Source organism: Nymphaea colorata, chromosome 12 (genome assembly GCF_008831285.2).
Source record: "Nymphaea colorata isolate Beijing-Zhang1983 chromosome 12, ASM883128v2, whole genome shotgun sequence".
Lineage (NCBI taxonomy): Eukaryota > Viridiplantae > Streptophyta > Magnoliopsida > Nymphaeales > Nymphaeaceae > Nymphaea > Nymphaea colorata.
The window spans coordinates 20,563,326-20,574,895 of record NC_045149.1 but is presented as its reverse complement, the minus strand read 5'-3'; the positions used below and the strand labels follow the sequence as shown (position 1 = coordinate 20,574,895).

The window sequence follows — 11,570 nt, the reverse complement described above, 5'->3', positions numbered from 1 at the left end:
CTCTTTCCTTCCATCCAAACATAGCGTAGCAAATTGTCATCTGGAGTGAATCTCTATCTATGAAATGACACAACTAGCACCGTTAAGAAGGAATGACACGTTTTGGAAATGGCAATTACTTTAACTGCAGGCTGAATTTGGACATAACCTCTCTACACAATTTTTGAATTTCCATTTTAGTTGGGCTAGGACAGTATCTATTATCTAACGGTACAAGTTGATTCAAATTTTAGTAGCGTCATATCAGTTCAACCACTGCATCACTCTATTTGGATGGAGATGAGACTTTGACGAACTAAATTTGGAGGTAAGTTTTAGCCTACAAAACATTAGAAATTTTATTTCTTCAAAAAAAAGAGAAAAAGAATTAGTATTTCACGTTTGAGTCAAGTGCTTTACAGATGTATACAACAGTAAAATGTGCATCTATATATGAAAATCAGTTATGATTCTTATCCTGAAACATGACTGTGAAAACTGGAACTTGATTATAAGTAACAGTGATGCAAATAATTAAACCTCGAACTGTGTTTTGCTTATTTGTGAATAACCTCAATCTTAACATGATAATATGACTAGTGCAGAGTACAAGACAATCCTGATTACTTGGACAGAGTTTTTTCTTAATTACAGTTGCCTTACTTGAATATGCCAAAATTTCTGGATTTGTTGCTACATTTTCCAATTCACAAGCTGGTCAGATAATACGCAAACTAGGTTAAATTCAGTAAATGGTCGAGCCAAATTTGAACCTGTGCTTCTTTCTTTTAAATTAGTGATTTTTCTCTTTCTCCTGAAATTAGTAATTCTTCTCTGCTCTTCCACTAAGATAGCAGTAAGCTCTGCACACCAAACTGTAGTTTTAGCTTGTACCAGTCTTTTATGACAGAGATGGCAGGGCAATGCCATCGAAGGACATGCATTCAGGAGGCCCATATCTCTTCCAGTTTCAGAGATTATCTCCTTTATACACACTTGAATGTCGACGAGTCAATCGTGATTGAAAGAATCAGTTTGATGCTATAAATTATAAATGGAGGACTGACTTCCCGACAAATTTTTTACAAGCATTCCAGCTAAAGCTTTTTACTGTCTTTAATACAACCATTCCAGCTAAAGCTTTTTACTGTCTTTAATACAACCATTCCAGCTAAAGCTTTTTACTGTCTTTAAAAATGCAAACTTGCAAAATGTTCATTTCATTTGTAGGTCTGGGAAAGCAAGGGACGAGGTCGGCGAACCTTAAAGCAGGTAGAATGGCTCTTTTTAATACGCGAGGAAGATGTGCAAGTGCCGTAAATGTGGGACTATCTCCAGGAACGGACTGAAAGAAAATTTACAGTAGACATTGTGTCCATCCCAGAATCTTAATGAAAATTCTGCACCATCAAAGATGAAGTACTGGAAAATCAAATGAATCAGATGCGTCCAACAATAAAATTCTTGACAAGTTGAGAAAGCTGGATGACCATCTCACAATTTCAACAGTTTTCCTTGACGTATTCACTAAATTCTTTTGAAACCATTGGTACTCCACCAAAAGAGAAAGATCAGACACATGCCAAGAAAATCAAGAGAATCAGATCTGTGGCTTTAGTCACCGGCAATCCTCAATCTGAAAGAGATTTGCAGTTCGGGCTAGTGCTGAAACTGTATTCACAAATCCAAGAACATTCACTGTAATTTTGCTGTTAAAATCTTTCCTCCCAACAATATTGGTAGTAATGCAACTAAAGCATCTTATATAAGCCAGTGTCTCTTAGGCATGAAACCAGTACTGCCTAGATCTGAGAAAGGCTTGGCAGGCGAGAGTGAGCTGTGGCTGTCGTGCGTGAATCAGTTCAAATGAGCAATTACCCATTTACTGTTTGGAGCTGATGAGGTAAATGCAAGGGGCTTTTATGGTTGCCAAGAGGGTTTAAGTATCGGTTTCCTTTTGAATTTGTTCAGCAGAAAAAAATTGTTTTTACATAGTTGAAATTGCTACATGAAGAAAAAAGAAACGCTTGTGTAACATTGGAAACTGAAATATAGTGGGAAGTGGAGGGGAAGAAACAGGTTATATGTTGGGTCATAGTGCATGTTCGGCTCACAAATGACCAGAAAGTCCCTGGCTTGTAAAAAGCAAAGCCCCTTCCTATCAAGGCCAAAAAAGGAAATCAGGAACAATAAGTTTCTGTCTAATTTTTTTAAAAAGTCAAATTTTTTTTTTTAATGGCCAAAATACCATTCACACAAGCTAGTGTGGGGGGTCGACCATATAGGTGTGTCCTTAATTGAACGCCACCAAAGAGAGGGAGAGAAAAAGAGAGAGAACAAAGGTGGTACTAGAGTTGGTTCAACATTGGAATCTGAAGTTCCATACACACTAAACTGATGCGCACGCTTTAAGGGTGGGTTAAGGCACTTCAATGCCATAAACTTAGTCCCCTATTGAATTTGTTTTGGTTACTTAAGATCACAACCAAGCATGAATGAAAGCCATCAATTTTAACAAGTATCTTATACCAGATCAGTTATAAATCATGCCTATGAACTCTGTAAAATTATATAAAGATAAGTTTACAAAACTATGTAAAATTTTAGTTTTTTTTTTTTGTGAAAAAGCCAGGTTTTGACTAAAGGAGCTAGTATGTATTTGAACTCTTAATCTTCTTCAACTTGCAGGCTTTGTTAAATTCAGACCCAACTATTTAGGCATTCTATCTTAAAAGGTCGTTTGGTACCAATAACAAATTGTTATTGTTCAATTCTATGAATCTCCCCCAATCATGAAACCTTTTAACGTAGTTCATAGATTTGCGTTAAATTTTTGCACAGGTTTACTGAATATTAACAATATGTTATTGGTGCCAAACGGTCTTTAGGGAGACAAAAGGTTGGCTGGGTGCTTCGACACTCTACCGGGCGGTGGAACTCTCCCCCCTTCATCACTTGCAGACCTCATTTTTTATTCTCTTAGAAGTCAGACCTATTTATTGATGCATAGAAGTCCAAAATGATAAATCTTGTACAAATATATCGTAATAACTAGAGAACATAGACTAAAAGCACATACAAGCTTCGAAATGTTGGCTATATTCATGAGCTGCTGGGTCAGATATGAACCTTACCCTTAACAACTCCTCCTCAGCCTCCTAATATTGCTCAGCATTTTATGGGGCTGTATTGTATTTAGACCCATCCATCAGAATAGTCCTACATCCTAGGACACACGGATACCTGTATGTGGCCCACGTACCCGTGTTTATACTCCGATACGGGAATTTGGACATGGATACGTTTGGATCGGGTCTGAGTCAGACCAGATCCAAACCCAACAAAACAAACGGGTATTATGTCCCACTTACCTCTCCCCACTTCACCGACGAGCTCTCAGCCTCTCCCACTTCACCGGGGACGCAGAGTAGATCGGCAGCTATGGCGGGCAACGGCGACGACATCCGGCGAACCACGGTGACGACCGGCGACAGTTAGGTCACATGTTTTTTTTCTCTTTTCGATATTAAAAACTAAGGTTTCATGTTCTTGATTTGTTTTTGTTTTTTTTTTTTTTTTTTTTGTTTTTTTTTTTTTTTTCGATTTGGGGATGTTCTCTTTAAAGTGTATATGGCTGTGCTTAACATCTTCAACACATTGCTGCCATTTGTTTTAATCCAACCGAGATTTGCAATGAAAGTAAGAAGGATACCGATTGCAAAACTTTTGGGCTCTGTAGTCATCTTCGTGTGTAATCTGTGAACATTTGTGTGTGTGTTTTTGTGTAAATGGAGGCTTTGTGTACATGTTTTGTAAAAGTGAACTATTAGTTTTAGTTTTTTTTTTTTATTTTATCATTTTTGAGAATATAAAATTAATTGTATCTGCATTTTCAAAAAATTTGAAAATTGCTATGTCCGCACCGGTATCGTACCCGCAGCCATGTGACATAGCTTACATCAATACAAAAACATATCATTAAATGGACTTGATCGCATATAAATATAGAGTGTCCCATGATGAGAGGGACACACCGAAGATTTCACCACCTTAGGTAAGACGGTTTCCTTTCAAGCCTTGTCACATTGTGTTTGTGTATCATCATTTGGTGATGGCTGATAAGCTTGGGCATCGGGCCAACCCGGCCCAACACCCGATACCCAAGCCCATGCTATGCCCGACACCCGAAACTTAGGTTGAGTCCGATCATTGAAACCCGAGTTCAATTAGATTAAATTAAAAAATATATTTTAATATAAAATAATATATAAATATAATTATTTGTAATAAAATATTATATATATATATAAATTAATAAAATAAATATTAAAAGAATTTATAGGGCCCACCAAGATGACCTAGTAAATTATGAGCCCACCGGATATTTTTTCTGCTAGTGGGGCCGGATACCCGGTGGCGGTCCGACCCGGTGCAGAAGCTTAAGCTTAATGACTTGAGGGAAGAAACCGTGCAGGTGTATCAACCACCGATTCTTCAGGTATGTCTTATGCCATGAAAGCTCCGTTTTGTTTGCATCTGCTTTTCGTAGTCCCAACAACCGTCACTTTCATAGGAACCCAAGATAAGGAAGGAAATGTGTGGATATATCCGATTCCTCATCTGGTTTCAAATCAATCTAGCCAGGTTTGGCACCAAAATTTGGATTTGATTACTAATGGAATTCAGATTTGGTATGCAGCCCCATGATTGAATCTAAATCCATGTAACTGATTCCATCTAAACATCAGATCTTACAAAAGCAGTATGGATCCAAATCAAAACACACTTCTAACTATATACAACTAGAAACTGTTTACATCCTGATCAGTGAATGAGCATGATTGGATCATGTTTTTCTCCTTATGGGCAAGTTAACTGAGATCTACCATCAAATGATTGAGATGTTTAAAACATAATAAACAGGCAATTCTTAAATTGGCAATTCAAAACTTCTTTGAAAATAAATTGGCAGCATTAATGGTGAATGAAGTCCGTGTTTTCTTTTCCCATGCAGACGAATTAAACCCATCAAAAGAGCCCGCAATTGAATGTTTCGTGCATTCCTTGCAGATTCCCGTATGGCTCGTGCTTGCTTCTGTCATCCGTCAGACCACACATGAGCTTCCGATGTTCGCAGAGACCAACCTGTGCACGCCATTAAAGACCACGCCACAGTGGATTCATCCGTCTGTGCTTGAAAATTGCCTCATCTTAATCCATGGCTGCAAGCAACAATGGCGTAATCAAGTTCTGATTCAGTGAGAATTGGACAATTGGTGTAGCTAACACAAACCGACCACCACCACAGTTTTTTCTTTATGTTGGGTCACGATCATCATCATATAACAAAGTCAATTCTCCTTCTCCTGCAGTCCCCAGGACCAATACATGGTGTAAGAACCGCCACCATCACTAGATACAGCCGCCATCATCATCGAAGCTAATTAATCTTATCAGTAGTCGTTTTCAATTTCATCATCATTTACATAGCAAGTTTCAAGAAGGAAAACTCATGGTCATCAACCGAAACTTTTCTTCTTCTTTTTCAAAGCTATGTATCGTCGTCATCGCCGTCGTTTTCATTATCATTCCCGGTGAATTTCTACAGGAAACTTTGCTTTGGTACTTTTTTGTTCCTTTTCTCTTCCAAACCAGAGAAAGCAAGGGAAACAGAATACTGTTAATGGAGTTTCCTTTTCTCTTCCTTTTTCATTATTACTTTCCCCATTTACTCCACGGGAAAGAGTTGCAGGTGGGTGGAGAGCCTTTCCCACTGTTCTGATTCAAATAAATGAGTACGCAACGTTGTAAACCTTTGGAGGAAGTTATCTCTTGGATGCATTCAGTATGACGTCATGGATTCTTCGCACTGACTAATTGCAACGAATACACTTTTATGTGGTTGTAAGAAACAACGGTGCGTGCGCGCGCGCACACACACATATATATATAAAAAAGAGAAAAACATAATATAAGGGAAAAAAAGGGTAGATGTTAAACAATTAAAGAAACAATCTCAGCCTTTTAAATAGATTGTTAAGAGAAATGACGAAGAACATTTTTGTCGTCTTGTATTAGTTCATGTTTTTTGTTTGTCAACTACCAATCTAAAAAAAATCATAGTTGAGATTATTTCTTATTATCTGTTTAGCATATACCAGTTTAGCATATAAGTATGTAGCATATTCCAGTTATATATATATATATATATATATATATATATAAGATGCTCATGACCAACAGAATTGGATGGAAGACTAAGAATACTAGTCACCCTCACGGCAGCGTTTCACTTATTTTTGAATAAGCGTATCAAACCGGGAGAAGACTACGAAGCAAAGAATTCTTTAATGGAATATTTGCGTGCATTTTTAGAATTTTCCTTTCTTTATTTTGCTAAGTAATTTTGAAAGCTCACTTAGAAATCGATAAGAGGTGTTCGGTTGTATTGGGTAGTTATTTTGATTTGTACGTCTGGTTGCTTTAAAACAAGTCAAGATTTTTGAAAGAGAGTCTCGCAAGAAAAACAAGGCGTTCTTGGAGCATATGCTGTTCTTAAAACACATATTCTAACAACAACATGTTCTTGTTTCCAAAAAATATATAGTGTTGCTTATGGATGGTGCTTTTCAAACTATCTTATTTGCTTGTAAAGCATGTGTTACAAGAACATGTGGTGCAAGGATAGAATGTTAATGTTATCAAGCGCATTTTAATGGATCAAACACGGTCTAAGCTGGCATATACTTGTTCTAACTAGACAATGTTCGATTCAATGAAGTAAGTACAACTATGAGCCGACCAGTAGGTTGATGGCTGTTGATTAAATCACTGCGCTCGGGTCTCTTAGTTCAAAAGTGTTATTGCCATTATTGAGAAAGATCCATTTTTTTTTCCTTTTTAGAAGTGTGAGTTTGTTAAGGATGTCGATGAAGTGATCCCTACGGCAAAATCTTTGAGAATAGAAAAAGTTTCTAATACAAACAGGGAAGGAAAAAAAAAAAAAAAAAACGAGGACACATAGAAGTGATCGTTTAACAATCGAGGTGCGCTTTCGGACCTGACCAGATAACTTAAGTAGACTTTCATATGAACCTTCATTTAGGAAAAGCCATGTTTTATACGTATCATGTTTTCCTTTTAAAAGCAAAGCATCACATTGGCAAAACTATATGTATATATGCTAGAAGGATAAAGACCAATCTCAGTATTTGATTTTTATTTTAAATCGATAATTGAAACTAAAAATAAAGATAAAAAGGTGATGAAACTGTTCCTTATATCTAACATATAAATGTAAATAAATATATATATAGAAGTTGGTAAACACCAAACATTTAAGTCAGGGATAAAAACCAAACCCATTTATTTTTTTGTCAAAAACTATTTTAAATACAATCTAAACATCTTAATATATCTATAAAGACTATTTTGATATAAAGCGTGCTTTGTTTCAAGTTGTTTTAATAAAAAATGTTTGATTTTTTTTATTATCATGCCATGGGGGTTGTTCATTTCTTCTTATTATAAAAACACCATTAAAGTCTAACAAATGATCAACTTAGTATAAGTTTTGGATCAACTCATTCTAAAGATCATATCAATAAGGTTAGATTGCCAAAAGAAAAAAAAAAGAAACACTTTAAAAATCAAAATTAAAGGGTTTGGTTTTTATTCCTGTGTTTGGTTTTATCCAAATTATTTATATATATATAACAACGTTGTAGACTATCCAAGGAATTTGAATATGCATGCACACGCAATGTAGACCTCTCATGTAATGTGACCAATCAGTAAGGTTTTCAAATTAAGCTCAAAACACACACTTCGCGATCTAGATGGTAGAAACGGTCTTAATTTAGAGATTCCAAACAAAGAAATGCATGGGAATTATACTCTTAAGAAAATGTTCACTGTTCTTGATTTTGGATTCACGTCGATACACACATGCCGATGCTCTCTGGAACACGCTGGACAAAAACAACTTATCTCAGTTTAATTGGAGGTCAGTTTCGATTAGACACGCAGCTGATCTCATCCGAGTTCCATTTCGTTTCTTCTTCTCTTGCCACTCGTTATAAATACGCCCTTCATGCGTCGTGCTATGTCATCTCCCACTAAATTTGGCCTCAAATCCAACTGCCAAACGCCAACATAACCAAGTCCATTGTCTTCTTCTTCTTATTCTTCTTGCCCTAGTTCTGCGAACACAGAGAAACGTAGCCTGGATTCCATCTGCCAAAAACCAACATCACCATTCACCATACCAATTGTCTTCTCCTTCTTCTTCTTCTGCTCGTTTAAGTCTTAGACCTGCGAAGATAGCCTGAAATCCAACTGCCAAGTGCTATCAATACTTTCTCCTTCTTCTTCCTCTTTAAGCTGTTTACAGCTAAAAGACTTTGAGTGCCAACATAGGAATATAGTCGACATTGGTTCAGACCTTCAGATATATACATGCCAAACATGTCCACTGTCAGTTATTCTCCTGCCATCATGTGCATTTTATTTTTCTTGGCGTTCTTTTCCGCTTCCTCGGTGCATGTTAATGGTGAGGAGGGAATTGAGTTCATAAAGAAGACTTGCAACCAAACACTTGACTACAGCTTCTGCTTGACCACGCTGCAGGCAGACAACAGGAGCAGCCATGCAAATCTCACTGGCTTGGACGTTATTGCCATGGAAATGGGCGTCAAGAACGCAACGTCTACGCTGTCATACATCTCCAAACTGCTCAAGCAGAAGACTGATCCTTACACCAAGGCGTGCCTGAAAGACTGCAATGAGTTGTACTCGAGCAGCATCGATTCGTTCAAGTCCGGCATCGAGAATTTGGGGGCTAAGCGGTACGACGACGTCAACGTGGATATATCGGCCGCCATGACCAACGTAGACACGTGCGAGACGGGGTTCACAGACGGAAATGGAGGAGCTTCCCCTTTGACCAAGCAGAACCAGAATCTGATGAACATCGGGAGTCTTACACTCGCCATCCTCAAACTCATAGCTGAACCATAGTTCTTACATCTGTTAGGAGCGATGATATTAGTCTGCGGATGGGCATCTTCCCCTTCAAAATTTCTGCTTCTGTTGATGGTCTGGATGGTCTCGATGTTATCTTAATCGTGTGTGCCTTTCGTGACATACACAATATTCTTCTCTGTCATTAGTTCTTCTTACTATATTTTTTTGATCTTTGTCATTTCGTCTGTATTCAGAAGGATTATAAAATAAACAATGAAAGGCTTCTTTATTTAATAACAGCCGTTACAAAATTGTTGTGTTATTTGCGATCGTAATTGTTTGAATTGCCCGGAGATGATCAAATGTTTAAAACAAAGCATAAGTCAAGGAAGAAAAGATTTGGATATATATAAACAGAAACTAACTAGACCTCTTACATTTTTGAAAGAAAATATTTTAAAAAACATATTAATACTATGATGCGTTTATAAATACTAATTCAATATAGAATATGTTTTAATTCAAGTTGTTTTTAAAGAAACCATTGGTTTTTACACTATTAAAAAATTGAAGTCTTAAGAGCCGTCATTTTTTTTTTATTGCTGTAGAAGCATGTTAAACTCACAAAATGACTGATTCTCGTCAAAAGATTCTTAAGATTATATTTATATAAAGTGCTTCAACAATCGATTTTGAGTGGCCTAGTTATTGTCGCTGACCTAATCGATTACGAACTATCAACTATTCCTCTCTCTCTCTCTCTTTCTGGTTTATGTGTGTCTGCGTGCACTTGATAGTTGACTAATGGTTAAAATTTAAAAGTTTGTCATTAAAACTATCGTAAATCACGCTACTACTAATTCATTGAATGTTTTTAGTGATAAAATTTTAGATTCTAATTATATATATATATATATATGCGAGTATATATATATGCGAGGGTCAAACTAAACATTTTGAAAATGATAAGAAGTAAAATTTTGTTCATGATCATGTGGGGGAAGAAACCCATTACTCAATTTTAGTGCTAGATTTCATAGGCATTGTCACTGGAGAAGAGATGTATTGTGACTACTATAGGAAGCTTGGGACGCACCTGCTTATTCATTAGAGGAAAAGGTACTTCAACTACTCAATTTCAGTGATGTGACCTCCTTTTTTCCTCTCTAATTCAATCATGCTAAAGTCCCATAATACCCATATCAGAATATTTTACAATTACACGCTTAAAATTTTTAATTTTGGCAAAGTCCCAGTATTGATTTGGGAGTAATATATTTTACTATTATACGCTTAACTTTTGAAGCGATGTTAAAATAAGATATCATTAAATTTGCTTGTGTATCTAACTTTTGCAATCATGATGGATAACATCCTTCCATGAGAATGGAAGTGATGACTGAACTTTTGTGGGCACACCAACAATTAATGTTGCCTTAGAAGAAATTGGAGGTCACGTCATGGTTTTGAATGGATATATCACATCACACTTAAATTTATGGTTACTAAGATGGAATGTGGGGAAATTGATATCGAATTAGTAGGGACATAGGGACAAACTCTCGAGTTCAGAACAAGGGATGACTTTACTCAATTACCGATCCATCCAAAAATCCGTGTTTATCAGACCGGGTAAACAACTTCGGGTCCGCTGATTGCTATTTGTCATCAGATTTGTATGTGGATTCGTAAATGAATCTGAACCAGGTCGAATCCGATGACCGATCAAACAGGCTACATATAAATGTTGTTGGATCTAATGCTAAGGGATCTGAATTCAACTTTAAAAAAATGGGATCCTGGTATGAACTCAAATCCAAATATCCCGAAATTTCGAAGAGTTGGATGCGACCCAAACACGGATTTCCATACTTTTCTTCGATCTGACTTGTTTTGGTGAGGGGGGCCGATACACGTACGATGTGCACCGGTACTATTAACATTGATTTTGTACAAAGCAAATATGCCAAGCATCTGATATACTGTTACATGACATGACATTCATTTATGTATGGTACATTTGCTTTAGTAGGATCATAAAGATATGGAAATGCTACGAATAAATTCCCAACCCATTTATGCGGTAAGCTGTTGAAGGTCCTCTCCATGGAAAAGAACATGATTGCTGTGCATACTAAGCTCATATCACATCAAATTGAAGCCACATGGCTGTATATTTATTAGGTATTAGGACAAGGTACAACTTTGTGTAATTTCATATTTTTATTCTTTACGGTCTACTTCTAGTTAGGGGTCTTTTCTCTGAGAGCAATTGACAAATCGATCCCTATCCCTTTGCATGGGATTTCTAAACTAGGCTGAGGCTAACTTTGTGAACATTTTTTTATAAAATGACACAAAAATGGCCTCATATGAAGGATATAAATGGGTCAAAAGAATTGACATAGAATTTGTCTCACTATACTGGCAAGAATTTCAACTCACTCAAAGTTTTTTTTTGTTTCAGATCCAATCAAGTTGGTTTCTGCTTAATTGCTCAAAGGATGCAACCTTAAAAATTGAAAGTGATTGTATAGGTACAACAAACTAATGAGGGATGCCTTCAAAATCAGATCTGCGAGAAAGACGAGACTATGCCATTACCATCTGATTAGTGATTGGATATG

The 11,570-nt window shown here is 36.6% G+C and overlaps 1 protein-coding gene across 1 annotated transcript; it reads left to right on the top strand.

The window, feature by feature from the left end:
- Positions 1-8,093: 8,093 nt before the first annotated feature.
- On the top strand, positions 8,094-9,240 carry LOC116266012 (putative invertase inhibitor). Its single transcript, XM_031647053.2, has one exon. It carries the CDS (start codon positions 8,437-8,439, stop codon positions 8,995-8,997), a length of 561 nt encoding a protein of 186 aa, XP_031502913.1. The 5' UTR covers positions 8,094-8,436; the 3' UTR covers positions 8,998-9,240.
- Positions 9,241-11,570: the final 2,330 nt, after the last annotated feature.

Excerpts from the sequence above, each read along its gene's own strand:
- LOC116266012 (XM_031647053.2), top strand. The coding sequence starts at position 8,437 with ATGCCAAACATGTCCACTGTCAGTTATTCTCCTGCCATCATGTGCATT.